The sequence below is a fragment of the Vitis riparia genome, chromosome 4 (genome assembly GCF_004353265.1).
Source record: "Vitis riparia cultivar Riparia Gloire de Montpellier isolate 1030 chromosome 4, EGFV_Vit.rip_1.0, whole genome shotgun sequence".
NCBI classification, from domain to species: Eukaryota; Viridiplantae; Streptophyta; class Magnoliopsida; order Vitales; family Vitaceae; genus Vitis; species Vitis riparia.
Genome location: NC_048434.1, coordinates 17792191 through 17809717, shown reverse-complemented (window position 1 = coordinate 17809717; position 17527 = coordinate 17792191). Strand labels below are relative to the sequence as shown.

General features: G+C 31.8%; 1 protein-coding gene across 1 annotated transcript; it reads right to left on the bottom strand.

Annotated features, from left to right (window-relative positions):
• Positions 1-3459: 3459 nt before the first annotated feature.
• On the bottom strand, positions 3460-4059 carry LOC117913291 (putative cysteine-rich repeat secretory protein 21). Its single transcript, XM_034828239.1, has one exon. The coding sequence runs from the start codon at positions 4057-4059 to the stop codon at positions 3460-3462; it is 600 nt and encodes a 199-aa protein (XP_034684130.1).
• Positions 4060-17527: the final 13468 nt, after the last annotated feature.

Below are 17527 nucleotides of genomic sequence, written 5' to 3'. Positions count from 1 at the left end.
ATCTCCATTTGTTGAGAATTGGACTGAATTTCTCTCCGAATGATCAACCTCATTTATATGAGAATTATGTTCCATCTTCTGTGTGGTACTATGTGTCATAGAGGAGCAGGAAGAGGGAAAGAGTAGCTATTGAATATGGAAGCAATTGAACTCAAAAGGGAAAACAAAATTTGACATTGAACTCAAGAAACTTGGGGACAAAATCCTTGTGGTCAAGTTTTTTTATGGAGATGGGGGATTGTATTTTTGAGAGTTCATATTCTTATTAATTAAACAAGGAAAACTGTGAAGAGAATCTCCATAAATATCCAAAGTTATAAAATAAAAATAGACATGTACAGCTCACACTAAATAGACAAAAATATGAGAAAGAGTATAAAACAATTAGTAAAGCGAAGACTTATGATTTGAGGTGTAAATATAAGGAATGAGAAAAATTAAATATGTTAAAAGTTGTATCTATTTTTCTTTTTAATTTTCTTTATGGCATAATAAAATAATTTTCTTTTCTTTATTGAATAGTTATGACCCACCTAACATATTAGAACCAGGGATTGAAAAATTGGAAAATATCGCCGATATTTCGGAGAAATATCGGATATCGGGCGGCACCGAAACGATAATCGTCACCGATTATCGATCGACGGAAAAATTGGCAAAAAATCGGCAAAATCGCCAATATATTGAAGAAATATCAGTGAAGCACCGATAAATCGGAGAAAAATCGCTAGTGGATCTGATGCGCGGAGCAACCGGAGGAGAATTTCAAAAAATCGCCGAAAATATCGCCAATATTTCGATATTTTTACCTATTTTTCGGAAAATTTCCCGATACCCGCGCACAGGATACAAAATCTGGTGGATTTAGGGTTCGTGAAATTTAAATCCAATGGCACAACAGCAAAGAGACCCTTAAAACAGATCCAGAAAACACAGGGAGTAAAAGAAAAGCAAATTTTTTGGTTTTCTTTGGGGGTTTTGAATGGATTTTCTCGGAAATCAAACGAGAATGAATTTTCTCGGAAATCGAATGGGGGATGGATTTTCTTGGGAATCAAACGAGGGTTGCAAAAAAACATAATATCAACGTGATTAGATTAGTACCTGCGAGGATTGAGAGTGGCAGAGGAAAATAGGTCTTTTTTAGGAATTCTCTCGGCTGGAGGGCAAGTTCAGAAGTGGGTGGCCCTTTTAATTTTTAGATTTAGTAGAGGTAAAAAAAAAAAAAAAAAACAAATCATGAGAACAATTTTCCTCTATCCATATAAATAATTATAAATTATCAAATTTTATTTTGATTATTAAATAAATTAATATTAATAAAAAAACTTGTTACTATATATTTTTAATAAAATTTTAAAAATTAAATCTCAAATAAAATATTTTATATAAATTAATTTAATTTTCATTTAAAATATAATAAAACATGTTTTAATAAAAGTATTTAAAATTTTTTTAAATAAATATTATCTTCAACCAATTGGGTCCTCTTTATCTAACAATATAATGAAACCACATCGATCTCTTCCTTAGTATAAGGACTATTGCAATCTCATATGTATTATATTTATGTATAAATTGTTTTTATTTAATAAAATCAAATATTTTTTAATTCAATTCTAACTTTATACACTTTCAAAATTCATATATATTATTTTTAAAATTCAAATATCGAATCGACCAATATATCTTTATTCACGATATTTTTCTTCTTAATTATATATATGTCAATTACACTTACAAGATAACTTTAAAATGTGTATTTTTACTTATTTTATCATTTTTTGAAGTTTTTTCAAGCATTCCTATTAATTTTAAATAATTTTTACTCTATCGATATTTGTGAAAAAATATCCACCGATATTTCTCCGATATTTCCGATATATCCGTAAAATCGAAGTACCGATATATCCGTAAAAACCAATATTTCAATCCTTGATTAGAACCCATATGTTTCCTTGTGTAAATGATTTATTTTCATCTCTACATTATTATACTAACAAATGAAATTGAAGCTTTTCCCCAACATAACATCAAGTTGTGACATTCATGATCACAACCAAAAGGGGCCTCTGAAAGAGCTTAGACCTATACAAAATCTTTACTCAAGAAAAAGGTTTCCAACCACTCCATACAAGTATAACCTCCTAGAAGATTTGGTGACTTACCTCCCAATATACCAGTATGCAAACTTCTTCCACAATTAGAGGCGGAAAATCACCCTAGTAGATGGCTAAGGTAATATATATATATATATATATATATATATATATATAGATATATAGATATATATATAGATATATAGATATATATATATAAAATTGTCTAATAGATGACTAAGAGTGTGTGTTTTTAAAATTTTCTATTAAAAGTAATTTACTTTCAAATTTTAAGTTATTTTCTACTTTTTCATTACTTATTATAAATTTTCGATTGAATAAAAAAAAATCAAAATATTTGATCTTTTTTATAAATGAAAAAAGTAATATATTGATTTTTCTTTACCTTTTAATATTTAATTGAAATAAAATATTATAAAAACAAACAACTTAATACTCAACAATATTAAGCATTATTTAATTTTAAGTTCTAATTAAAATTAAGAAAAAAAAAAACACCACCTAAGACAAAAGATATCATTATAAATAGCTAAGGCAAAAACATTGCCTTAAAAATTGACAAAGGAAGAAAATTGCTTTAGATTATTAAAAAAGAACTTAGGAAAAATTCTTCATTGAGAAAAAGTAAGGAGAAGATGAAAATTTAAAAATTAAAAAATTAAAAAATTAAAAATAAATAAAAAAAGGGGATAAAATATATACTAGCTATGTATAAAAGAAGAAGAAACCGGCATTATTACAGCTATCAAATATATACTGAAACTGTATTTTTAAAAGATGATTTCTAAAATTCGTATTCAGACTGCATTTTCAAGATAGGAGTTCATACTAATTTACGAAATAATCTAGTAATAATAACAAATAGGTCTAGTTTGGACAATGGTTTCAAAACATACCAAAAATAAATTTGACCCAAAATCCACATGACTCATTGGTTAGTTATTTTGTTTTTCTAAACCATAATAAATTTCCAATCATTTTAATTGATATGATATCCTATGTTATTTCTAAAATTCAACGTCATAAACAATAAAAAAAAAAAAGAAAAAAAGAAAAAAAGAAAGAAGTATCAAATATGAAATTTCAAAAGGCCAAAAAAATTCCAAATAGAAATCCCTGAATGGTCTTCTCAGGAGATTCATGCCACTCTTAATCTAAAAGCAAGTAATATCGTTGAGATGCATACCATTTCCAGTTGTGGCATTGGTTGACGGAGGAAAACTAGGAGGAAAGTTAGTGGGAGATGGTGATGGAGCATCAGGAAGTGGCTCATAGAAGGGGTAGATCTCAAACCGAAAGTTACAACTAGGGGCCACAACTTTCCCTCCTCTCTTCCCATTCATATGCACAGGAATAACCTTAAAAATCTCATCCAGACAGTCAATGCATTACTGCTCTGGTACATCAGGACTGCACTGGACAACTGCATATATAGTTTCAAAGTCGACTTGTTCTCCTGCTGCATGCTTTCGAAGATTCCCACCTGGTTGGACCCATTCACCTCCCAGAAATTTTCACTGTTGGGCTGTTGAAGATGGGGATGTAATTCCCAAGTGCCAAATATGGAGCGGTTAGAGTAACGTAATGTGCAAATATCGTAATATATAATTGCCTCCTTGCTGTTGGGACATAGCCGTCTGAGTTCATGGCTAGAGGTGTTCATACAACTACGGCACTTATCCGGTCCGATGTCGCCTCTACAGAATCCAATTCCTTTGACTTCGCCAGCAGAAGAGTGGTAAAACCCGTAGTCAACCGTGGTATTAGAGAAGGAGGTGAGTAGGGAACTGAGGTTTGCCTGGTAGCTACTGCCGTTTGTGTAGTTGCCTCTCTCTGGAAGGCAGAATGGGGTTATGAGCTGGTGGGCAACAGTGGAAGGAACAAGGTTTGTGAGAATGCATGAAATGAAGAAAAGCCGTCCCAGAGAAGCCATTGCCATTGTTGGACTTTGATAAACTTCAAGAAGAGAGGTTAAGACTCTATACAATCTTTAAATAATACATATGGGCAGGAGAAGAAATGGAGCAATGGGGCCCGGGTCAAATGTTGCCTACTTTTCAAAGCAGGCGAAGGCAGCCGTCTTTAAGAAGCTGTGAAAAAGACGATGCTATTGATGAGGTCCTAGTAGAATAAATTTTGGGCTGGAAAAATTCAGCGTTGAACTATTCTCAATCCAGAGAACAATTGGTGTATGCATTTAATTTATCGCGAGCCATAAATTATGAAAATGGTTGTGAAGGTTCGTAGCCCAATGAGAAGAGGGTAACCAAGGACAAAATGAAAATTCTAAATGCAGGTCAACATTAACATTTGGATCAAAAAGAAAGTTACTGGTAATTTTCTTGTTATTATTATTATTATTTTTAATTTTCTTGGTTTTATATAGATATTTTCATGATTTAAAGGAGATTAATTAAATTTCACTTATGGAGAAAGGACCTAGAATCTTTCATGTAAGAAGAGACTAAAGTTCACTTATGGGCAAAGTACTTATTATCTTTGTATTAAAATAAAGGAGACTGTGAACAAAAATGAAGTTGTAAATATTTTTGAAAAATAATCTCAAAAAATTAAAAGTTGAAAAGAAGGAATATCATGAAGTAACACAAAATAACAAAACCTCAAATTTTGGTTTTTTAAGCAAATATTGTCGTGAATATGTAAATTCTTTCTCTCATCCATCACTTGTTATTTGATCATCCCAATGATAAGTTATACTCAAATAAATAATTGTTTTAAAGAATTTTGAACAAAGTCTTTGCAGAAGTCCTAATTAAATAAAGTCATTTTTCTTATTAGAATTGTGATAGAATTATTTTAGTAATTACTATGTATTAATAGTTTTATCAGGTTGACAATTTTATTTAATCATGCATTATTCTGATATAACTTATTTCTTTATATCTTAACCGTTTTGATGAAGTTTAAGCTACTCAAAGTATGGAAAGTTCAAATGAGGTAAGCATGTGTTTGAACGTAGAAGACAAAGCAATATTATTAATTGAAATTTAAAAAAATTCAAAAGATCAAAGAAAAATGTCAAGAATGGAAAGGGAGGTAGAGTGACCCTTAAACACCCTCCATGTGATGTTCAAACATCATCTTCTCATTGTTTCAACCTTCCTCCCGTTGTTTCAATCTTCTTAAGGTGATGTTTGAAGACCTTATCTAGTTTAAAAGACCAACTTTGAGCAATGCGGTTAGAACATATTGAGTTTTTGTATGAAAATTATGGTTTTAAAAATTTTAAATTATTTTTTTTATAATATATCTCTTCTCAAGTTTACTCAAATTAAGAGTTTGTTTGAATTGCTTTTTCAAAGTACTTTTATTATGATAAGAATTTTTAAAGAAAAATTTGAGGTTTGACAAAATTTAGAAAGTACTTTCAAAAAAATTTAAAAATCATTTATAATACTTTTTATAAAAACACTTGATAGGATTTTTCCCGCAACACTTTTTCGAGAACACTTTTACTAAACACACTTGAAATAGTAACATTAGTAAATGCATTCTAAAAGTTTGTTTAGTAGTAATTTTAAAAAACACTTGTAACTTTTCTAATACTTGAAAAAATTTATTATTCAAGTATTAAAAAAGACTAAAAACGTTTTCTAAAATCAGTACTGGAGCAAACACACTCTAAGAGTCTACTTGACAATGATTTTAGGAAACGTTTTTCCCCTTTCTAATACTTAAAAGCTAAAAAATTTTAAGTATTAGGAATATTATAAACGTTTTTTAAAATCACTTGTACGCACAAATTTCGTAAAATTTTAGTCCTACAAAATTAGCAAAACAAATAGAAAAATAATGCAAACAAAATATTTATTAAAATTGAAAATATTGTGGGTACAATCTCAAAAAATAATATTCTTTTCCAAAAATAATATTTTCCCTCTTATTCTTTTGCCTCGATCACACTTTGAAAGACGACAATGACGTTTTCTGGATTTCGAAGATCAATCGAGGGCCACAAGTGGCTTATTCCCGAATGACCTTGTTGAATGGCGAAGAACGCATGTAGCAGTTCTTTTACCGCTTACCAAACTTGTAGGAGATTTGATGAAGCATTTTTTTTTTCTTTTGTTGTGAAGCCCATTTTCCCATACAAAGTTACCTTTGGATTTTCTCCTAAGGATTTTTCTTTCTGGATTTTTTTCCCTTCTAGATAGAAAACACCTCTATTTATAAGTGTAGATAGAGAATTTGAATTTCAAATTCCCGAATTTTAGTTGCTTAATTCAAGGGATTTAGTTCCTTAATTTTAGCAATTTTTCTTCTAGAGGTTTTACCAACAAGATAATAATAATAATAATAATAATAATAATTTTCTTATTATTATTATTATTATCCTTTTTATAGTTGGAGATTAGGGAAACTTATCCATAAGAGGATTTTTTTTTAATTTATTCATTTTGAATACAAAATTAGTGGTAATTTAATCCACTAAATTTTTTATGTCTACAAAGGCCCCCACTTCAAGATGCATCACGTACATGCATTATCATGTGGATGGGGTGAGCCTTTAAGTAATTTGGTTTTTTTTTTTTTTTTTCAAATTTTTTTTTCTTTCCCACTTTTTTTCCAAACTCGACTTCGTTTTGAATCTTCCGATTCGTTTTCCTTCTTGCTTTACACTTTCAATCCCTTCCAATTTGTCATCCCTATATACATTTTTTTTTTTGTTATTTTAAGGGGGCAATAGTTGAGAAACTTGACTTGAACTTTTTTCAAATAACTCTTTTGATCTTTGGGTGTTCTTCAACCCAACTTGAGAAACCCGACTTGAATTCACTACGAGAAATCTTCACCTCTTTAAATTTGTAAGTTTTTTTTTTGTTATATATATATATATATCATGCCATACCAAGACCATGTAGTGGATGGCATATCAAATTCAATGGAAACGTGCCACAATGGTGTTGCCTTGAAACGTGATCACCTGCATATATATATATATATATATATATATATATATATATATATATATATGTGTGTGTGTGTGTGTGTGTGTGTGTGTGTGTGTGTGTGTGTGTGTGTGTGTGTGTATTTGAGCTTCAATTGGTGTATGGATGAAGATTTAGTATATATCCATTTATGTGATCTCCTAAAAATATATATATAATATATATATATATGTGTGTGTGTGTGTGTGTGTGTGTGTGTGTGTATTTGAGCTTCAATTGGTGTATGGATGAAGATTTAGTATATATCCATTTATGTGATCTCCTAAAAAGTGAATGGAGATTTTCTTTTAATATATATAACATGCATGGAAAAAGTCAACCTTCCATAAGTGATTTCCATACATATTTATATATATGTTGACACGTGTTGTCCTTAAATTATTATTATTTTTCTAACATTTTTTTTTAAAAGAAGAAAAAGACTTACCTTATTCGAACACGCATCAGTCTTCATCATTTATAGAGACGAATTTGATTTCAGGTAATTTTAATTAATTAATTAATTAAATTTTTTAATTACCTTAATATTTGAGGGGAATTTTTTTTTAATAAAATTAAATATCCATAAAAAAATGAATATTTAAAATTTGACCCTCATGTAATCAAGTCGTAGCCCTGACGCGGGGTGGTGTCGTATTTTTGGCACATATGTGCTAAAGTCTTCACCCATGCAAATTGACTTGACTTGAATGCATAGTGGTGTTCCAGTTTTAGTATTTAATTAAAACCAAAATAATACTTGCTATTTGTGCAAACAAGTTATAGCCCTGATGCTACGCAGTGTTGTATTTTCGGCACTTATGTGCTAAAGTCTTCACTTATGCAAATTGGCTTGACTTAAATGCATAGTGATATTCAAGTTTAATATTTAATTAAAATTGGAATAATACTTGGTATTTATACAAACAAGTCATAGCCCTGATGTTACGCGGTGTTGTATTTTCGGAACTTATGTGCTAAAGTCTTCACTCATGCAAATTGGTTTGACTTGAATACATAGTGATATTCAAGTTTTAATATTTAATTAAAACCGGAATTATACTTGGTATTTATGCAAACAAGTTATGGCCCTGATGCTACACAATGTTGTCTTTCCAGCACTTAATACGACTTGAATGCTAAGGTCTTCACTCATGTGAATTGGCCTGACTTAAATGCATAGTGGCATCTAAAAACTTAGACCCATATTTTATTCATCTCTCTTTCTACCTTCCCCCCCCCCCCCCCCCCCCCCCCCCTTTTTTATGTAAGATGACGTTCTTCAAATGTTTCAAAGAGAAGACCATAACCATTCTTGAGGATGATAGTGAAGATTTTAAGGAAGGGACTACCTTGTTAGTGCATAAGTCACTTATTGACCTTCTATCTTTGTCAATGTCAATGACAAAGGACCCATTACACATTTATTCCTAGTCCCGAGTTGCATCTTGCAAGCTTACAAATATCAGCAATTCAAAACTTAATAAGGTGAAACCTATTTCTGATGTTCTACTGTTGAATTCTTCTCACTCAAATACTACTAAAGTTCATGATGAATTTGGATTGTTAGGTTCTCGTGTTCGTGATGGAGAAGCCAAATGGGGAAGCTCATTCAAAGTACTTGGGGAATCTTTCTTTATAGAAGGATATTGGAAATGGGTTGAGGAGGTATTGGGCCAGCATGGACCATTTCTTAAAGGATGTAAGCTTTATGAAGCTATTTTTGCATCCTTATTCAATTATGATCATCATGCCTCTGTGATTAGGGCCTTTTGCGAACGTTGGTGTCCTACCACTAACACCTTGCACACCTCCATTGGAGAGGTTTCCATCTCTCTTTAGGACTTGTATCGTATTGTTGGACTACCCATCAGTGGATCTTTTTATGATGAGATGGTACCGAGCGCGGAAGAGTTATCTAATGATGCAACAAAATCCTCACTCCCACCAAGTTGTCGAAACTTATTCCTTGCATATCATCGAATTTGCTCTTAGACGAAAGGGAAGTCTTCAGTTAAGTTAGCCTCTTGGGTGTCATTTTGGTACAAAGGTTCTATGAAGTATGCAAAACCTCCAAAAAAAAAAAAGTACAAGGAATAAGGTGCAGAGGCCTAACGAGACTCATAACCACTCCGGGGAAATTGATCCTATTAAATCTCGTACTCAGTCAAAGATGGAAGTTTTTGACAACCTTGGCATAGCTAAGACAAATGTTAACGAGACTTACTTGGCCACTTTCTTAGCATGTTGGTTATGTAAGTTTGTTCTTCCTTGGGGGGTGTCAATTTGATTCATCTTGAAGTCTTCAAAGTAGCTAGTAGAATGACTCAAAGTAAGACATTTAGCCTTGTTGTTCTAGTGTTGGCAAGAATTTACAACAGCTTAAATGAAATCGCTTGTTCTTCGAAACCTGGGACTAATGCATCTATTTTCCCTATTCATTACTTATACAGATGGTTAGGTGAATATTTCGACACCCATTTCATTTCTCTCTCCTAGAACCATCCCCCATGGATGACTTATTATGCTTGCGAGTTTTCTACTAAGTGTTTTGATGATTTGCAAGCTTCAAGCTTTGATAATGTCTTGCAAAGGCGTAAAGTTAGACCACTTGGCATTGCGCCACAAGGAGCGTGTGCACTAGACTGATAATGAATCTATTAGTGTTACCAAAGCTTCTTATCTCATAAGTCTTCGCTCTAGCTATTTATTTTTGTTACAAGGTAACCATCGAGTGATCCAACCGTATTATCCTCATCAGTTTTCCAGGCAATTTGGGTATCCTCAGGACCTTCCAGGGAGTTTGCCAGAGATTTTTCGCATTAGAACTTTAGAGGCAGTGTATCAACATTGGGAGTCATGCACCAGGCTTGGTACCTACTCCAAAGTTACTATACCAGATTATTATAGTCTTGAAGAGTTTTTCAGTCACCAAAGCTTATGCGGATTGGTGGATCAGAGTGCGTAATCCTGGTAAGGAAATTCTTACTACTGCTTGTATAGAGCCCCCTCTTGATTTTTCTTGGAAAATACCCTCAAAATCTTTAGAGAGTAGAACGCGCAAGGATGACTCAAGTGTTTCTACTAAGGAAAATGTTCAAGACAATGTTGAGAGTGATTTTGATGATTTACCTGATGATTCAAGAGCTTCTTTTAATCGTTCAATGGGTGGACATCGAACTAATACCTCTACTCACTCAAAGCATGAGGAAACTATTTTCAATGGTGGTAGTACTCATTGTCACAAGACTTTTAAGCAACATAACAATGCGCAGGGTCTTTATGTATCAGATGACGACTCTGAAAATACAAGTGAATATCACTTCAAACGCTAAAAGATTAGACCCAACCCTGTGTACTATGATGAGACCAACTCTCATCCTCTTGATGCAGATGTCTTCTTTGTTGGCGTCCCAACTTCTACTCAACTGATAGAACTTGACTGTGAAGAGGTAATTTTTTTTTTTTTAGCATTGATACTAACAAAAATAAATATTTGCCTTAGGTGGCGGGTGACAACCAATTTTTCGATGAAGGAGATGAGACCTCACCTAAGGATCGGTTCGAAAATGTTGTTGCTACTAAGGAGTCAACGCCCTTTACATTGACTATGCAACGAGATAATCACTCTACCATCTCATTACCTTTGCCTTATTCTCGTTTAGGTGATGAAGGTATTACTAACATCTTAAGTGATGTTCTGATTGAATCTCAAGGTCAAAAGACCACAATTTGAGATACAACATATGATGAATTGACACTTTTAGCAGTTGCAGGTTTAATTGCTCAACAACGAATGACACTCAAGGCCAAGGACACCACCACCTTGCCATGGTGGTGGTTAGGGACAAAGACATCTCTGAGCAAGGAGCAGAGGAGTGGTGGGTGAGCAAAAAAGTGGGTGAAAGCTAGACTGAAAAAAAGGCTAGGACTGTAAGGCTGGATGGGAGCATGTGAGAGTGGGGTTCTGAGAACGTTTTAGGGAGATTAGAGGAGCACTTTCAGGTACCTTTTCCATGCAAATTTCTTATTCACTTTCTTCATTACTCTGTTCTTCATTCTCTTTAGTTGATTTCAGCATGACCTGGATTTCCATTTAATAGGCCGTTTCGATTATCTTTCTTGATCTTAGCTGTACTCTTTTCTAAGTTGTTCATTAATCTGCATTTGGTATTTTTTTACCTTCATCTTTATGTATTATCAATCCATGTGCATGCTTCGGGTCACTCTGTTTTCGCCTTGTGGGTATTTTCTACTGTGTTTTGGGTATAAGTGAGGTACAAAGTTGCGGGTTTGTTGTGCTGAAAGCCAAACACCCTCAAATGAAAGGTTCTCGTTTTTAACTGGAACTAATTACAGTAAAGGGGACTTGATCGCCATGAGAGAAGTGAAGAAGAAGATTCGCTCATTATATCACTCACCCTGGCCCGCACGAAATCAAGTTATGCAGCGACCATAGTTCAAAATCGATCATTGACTCGGGAGGTCCTGAGGCACATCAGTCTCAGTATCTCGGATCAGTATCGGGTGATACACAAAAAAATTATAATTTAAGAGCTCAAAATAATTTTAAAAAATTATGAAAATTATTATAAAAAATTAAATACAAATAAGTAGAGTAAAAAATTAACAAAATAAACTTCTATTATATTAAAATTATTCAAATTATAATAAAAGCATACTTTTGGGATGATTTATAATAATATTAAAAATATCTAAAAATATTTTAATTTAATTACTTGATAATAAATATTTCTTATTAAAAATGAAAATAATAAAAAGTACATTTTTTTATAAAAAATTGTTTAAATTAAATATTTGGTTTTTTAAAAAATATTTTCAATTATTAAAAAGATTAAACCATGATTCATCTTTAAAAAAATAAATAGAATTTTTTTTATAAAATACATTCATTAATTTTAATTTTTATATAAATATTCATTTTCTATTTATTTGATATAAGTCTACTATTTATTATTCATTTTTTTATCATTATAATTTTCATAAAATTATTTAAAACCCAAATCCCCACCAAATACTCATTATCTACTTAGAAAACAAATACATATTAGTCAAAACCTTAGAAAACAAATACATATTATTTAAAACCCAAATCCTCATCTCTGTTAGATACCCATAACCCCCATCCACCGGTTAAACACCTATCTCTCTCAAGATACCCATTTCTCCTCTAAACCCAAATAGCTTGAAAAACCAACACCAAACATAGCAGGAGAGCCTGTCATAGAGTAATGACCAATGGATCGCTTTGAACTGATAGTTTTATTAATAAAAGTTTGGTAATATTGTATTTAACTCCAGGAAATGAAGCACGTGTGAATTTAAGACAAAAATTAATTTCTCATATATACCATGTGCTTAGAAATAGCAATAGCTACCTCCCAATTTCTGAAAATAAAGAAGTTTGAAATTTTACAGTGACAATAGAGAGAAAAGGTTGGGTGTAAGAGCTAGGTCTTTTGCACTTCTCTCTACAATTCAAATTCATTTCTAAATATCTACCTGGTAGGAATCCTCTAATGGCTTCCCCATTATCTTCATCGGTTCTGATCATTCTAAGTTTCACACTCTCTACATGCTGTTTCTTATTCTTTGTGTGAATCGATGCCTAGGGCTTCAATTCAGCTTCCTCTATTTTGCTTCTCTCTCAAGATATCCATTACTCCTCTTAACCCAAAGGATGAAGATGCAAATAGGGATGTAGATGCAGGGTTTTAACTCTCTGTATTTTTCATTTTCGTGGGTTTTGATCCTCTCATCTTCTCCACCATTTCTACTCCAATATTACCTTTTTTTTCCATTACCAATTACCCAAATGGCTTAATCTCAACATGATGTTGGAGTTGTCTCAAAGTTTCCATGGGATTCACTCCGAGACTATTCATTTATCTTCAATTCAATCGAGTTTGTTCACAAGTTGATAAAATATCCAACTAGGGTATCGATCAGGTACCAGCCATGGTTGAGGTGGATACGACTCGACCAAGTCGTACTAGTCTTGACCGAGATTTTGAACCCTAGCAACGACTGCCATCTAGGCTAAACCGGCTTGGTCCCATTGCACCTTCATCACAGCCAATTCCCATGCCTTCTGCCACCTTGCAAACCCACCATTTCTTCAACCTTACCCCACTCATTTCATACCCATCACACCCATGTTGTCGCACCCACACCGCTATATACCTCTCTCTCATCACCACCGTCCATCATCCACCATCACCGCCTCTACCAAATCATTTTCATTATTCATAAGAGCACTTTCCATGGCCATGGAAGCCCAATGTGGCTAGACCACACCAAATTGCCACAGTGAGGTGTATGACGAACCAGGGAGGAGAGAAAATGATGGTCAGACAGGTAAGGAGAGAGAGCTTGTCGATATGTTTCTCACCGATAAAGTTTTGCAGTTCGTTGTTCTTCCAGAGGCGGCTCTCGGTGCCAAACACCATCTCATCATGCATCCCGCCACATGCTACCCCTGCTCCGGTGGCTGTTGTCTCACCAAAAGCGGCTACTTCTCCAGCTCCTCCTCCCATTCCAGTATCAACCGGTTTATGGCACTATTTGTCGCCCCTCTGCTTTCATTCTACTTCATCTCCCCCATTCCCATGCCTTCATTTGCCTACCTATGCCACGATTAAAAAATTGTTGTTTTCATTCCACTTCTCCATTCCCTCACTGCCATCATCAACGTGCATTGGGTTTTGATCTCCACAGTTGATATTTTGAGCTTTGGGTTTTTTTTGGTGGACTCTCAAGGCATTGAGTTGCGATTTAATTTTGGGCCTAAATTGGTTCATGTGGGCTTTAAGCTCCATTTATTGAGTTTAGGCTTCATTTGGGTTTTATATGATTGGGCTTTACAGAAGGTTACTTAGCATGCATATTGATTTTTATTGCTCTGAGCCTTTGTTTGTTTGGTGTAGACCCCAATGGGCCAAGTGTTTGGCCCTCTTAATTCTTTATCTTTTAATGTTAAAAATTAATTTTTTTTTTTATAAAAATTCTATTCTAAAATGACCTTCCAAAATTCACATTTTGAATTCCAATTTTCAAAACTTTCATTTTCAAATACTTTTCCAAAATTCCAATCTTTAAATAATTTTTCAAAATTCCAATTTCTTTCAAATTTAATTTCCAAAACTCCAATTCTAAAATTTAATTTTCAAAATTCTAATTTCTTACAAATTTAATTTTCCCAACTTTAATTTTCAAAACTCTCATTTTCAAATAATTTTTCGAAATTTCAATTTTCAAATTTAATTCTTAGGACTCCCATTTCCAAATATTTTTCTTGAAATTCCAACTTTTAAATTTAATTTTCGAGACTTCAATTTTCAAAACTCCAATTTTCACATTTGATCTTCAAAACTTCAGATTTCAAATAATTTTAATTCCACTTCGTTTTTTTTTAAAGTAATTTTAAGTCTTCAATTTTCGTCTTTCATTAGGGTTTTAAGTTACTAAAAATCCCATTTTTTTAAATAAACTTGCTACCTTTCCTTTAAGGTAAGCACTTTCACAAATTTTCTTTGATTTTAAAATAATTTTTCATTTTCCTTGATTTTTAATAAGCATGAAGACAATTTTCATGATTCCAAAATAATGGAATTTATAGGATTAATTCATGCAAAATAAATTGGGCTTTGGTGGGGGCCTTACATATGAGTTCTGTCTTCTTATTGTCAACTATTATGCTTAATGAATATTGTTTGACTGTCTTTTCCAAATAAGGAGTCATACTTAGGGTTTTCTTTCTTATTTTGTTTTCCCTTAAAAATAAAACAAAAATAAAAAGCGAGTTGCTCCATCGAGTGGGAACGCATCGAGCAAAATGCGGGGTCCACACCAACCTATATATATATATATACTTTTAAAATTAAAAAGGTATTATTTTAAATCTTAGAAACAAAATAAATTTGAAGATAAAGATTCAATTAATTAAGGGAAGATACCATAAATAATTCTAATGGTTTAATCTTACGTCAACTAAGGAAACTTTTCTCCTAAATCACTTCTATATTTCAAAAAATATTAACTTCTCATCAATTTCATGCTTTGGATGGTTATGGCATCCTTAGTAAAGTTACATCAGTAGCACTAGTAGTAATAGTAATGGTAATAATATCTTTGATGTAATTACAATAGTATAATAATAATAATAATAACAATAACAATAATAATAATAATAATAATAATAATAATAATAATAATAATGATAATAATAATAACAATAATAGTAATAACTAATGATAATAATAAAATGATAATGATAATTATAATTTCTTGTTATTCTTAATAAACATATTATATTTATTTTGCTAATAAATATTTACCCTTCTTTTTTTCAAAAAAAAAAAAAATAGTAATTGTTTCTTCTATAAAATTTCACACTTTTTTGTCTTGTGATGCTTAAATACATCCCTTAGAAAGCATGGGAATGCTTAAATACACTTTTGAAAAATCTTAAAATTTAATGAAACAAAAAATTCCCACTTTTTAAAATTTTAAAAAGGTTTTTACGAACACTTTTGGTATAACAGTTACTATATTTTGTACATTAATTAATTTTTTAAAAGTAAAAAAATAAAAATAAAAAGTGTATTAAAATGAATCAAGTAGACATCCAGGCCAGATAACCGCATGCATGCGATTAGTTTCTATCTAAGACTTAACCCGTATAACAAAATATTTTCAAGTTTAAGAATAGATTTGTTAAGTTGAAAATGTTTTTAAGAAAATTTAAGGTTTTTCTTGAAAGACTTAAGGTTCAAAGAGGTCTCCTTGATTGGGTAGCTTAAGTCATCCTTATGTGGAGAACAAGTACTTGAAATACATGCAAAATCAATCAAATAAAACCTAACTAGGATCTTTGTGAAAAATCCAAGATCTTCTTTCACCTTTCCCTTGAATCTTGCAATTTGCTTCCTAAATGGATTCTTGTAGCATATAAAATGATATAACTCTTTTGAAACTATGTTTAACCTTTGCTTTATTATTAACAAAATTAGGTTTACACAACCCATGGGCCTAACAGTATCCCTTTTTTGATGATGGTAAAACTTAGGACGTTACTAATAAACTCTCCTTCAAACTATGCTTATAGTTAATTTTAGATAGAATACGTTTTAAGCAATAGGAGAATACTAAGGAGGCTCTTAAGATATGGAATAAATTTAAAGTACCCAGCAAGATGATAAAACTACATCCATACGTTTCATTATCATGCATTTTTAACCAAATTAGCCTAGCTTCATATAAAGATATATCATTGCTTCCATATGCATACATAGAAAAACATGCAAATGATAGCAACCCAATCCCAGAACACGGAAGGCCCCTTTTGTATATATATTCAAACTATTGCACCTTTAACATTACTATGTTTGGTTCTCAGAAAATTTGAGGGAAAATGTAAGGGAAAGAAAATACAAAGAAAAAATAGAAGGAAAGAAAAAGTGAAGGAAAATAAAAAATGGATTAAAAGTTGATAAGTTATTTTTATTTTTTACTTCAAACTCATTTTATTTATTTTAACTCATTAATATAAAGATTAAATAATTTTAAAATACATAAGTTTTTAATTAGTTTTAATTATATTTGATTTTCTTTTATATTTTTCATAAGACAACCAAACATGAAAAAATCATTTTCCTTTACATTTTTTTTCTTTCCTTAGTATTTTCCGGGAACCAAACATAACCTAAAAGAATAAAGGAAAAAAAAAAAAAAAAACTAATTGTACAGATTATAGTAATATAAATTAAAAAATATATATATATAACTATTCACTGTACTTTTTATTAATGGTCATGAAAAAGAATTAAAAGATGTTAACAACCAACATTATTTTTTCTTTATATTATTATTATTATTTTTTTTCATATTTCCCCCATGATATAAAGAAATATAAAACCTCACTTAACCATTGCCAGCCAAATAAGGACTATGCTGTTGGTTATAAAAAAGAGCTGAAGAGAGATAAATAGTTAGCCCAAAAGGAGTTGAAAAACTTCCTTCACATTACAATGACATTAAGAAATGGATTCTAGATATGAAAAGTTACGATGGTTTTAATATTATTAATAAGTTCTCAATCAGAAAGTTTATTAAAACTTGATTATGGTTGAGTATAAAACCAAAGTTCAAAATAGCCAAAACGTTACAAAGATAGCACGACAGCAACAAAACTCATCATCTAATGCTACGTATTCCCCAAAGTTTTTACATCACAAGCACATTACATTGGATAACTGCATTGACATTCTTAGTAACAGAGACCATACCAGATATAAGGAGCCATGTCATTGGGCTATTATGGCTGAGGAGGAGGAGGAGGAGGAGGTGGTCGTGGTGTTGGTTGTGATGATGGAGGAGGAAGAAGAGGAACTGACAGAAAAACTTGGCGTACATTGACAGTAGGGTGGCTTTCATTCC

Coding starts and splice junctions, on each gene's coding strand:
- LOC117913291 (XM_034828239.1), bottom strand. CDS start 4,059: ATGGCAATGGCTTCTCTGGGACGGCTTTTCTTCATTTCATGCATTCTC.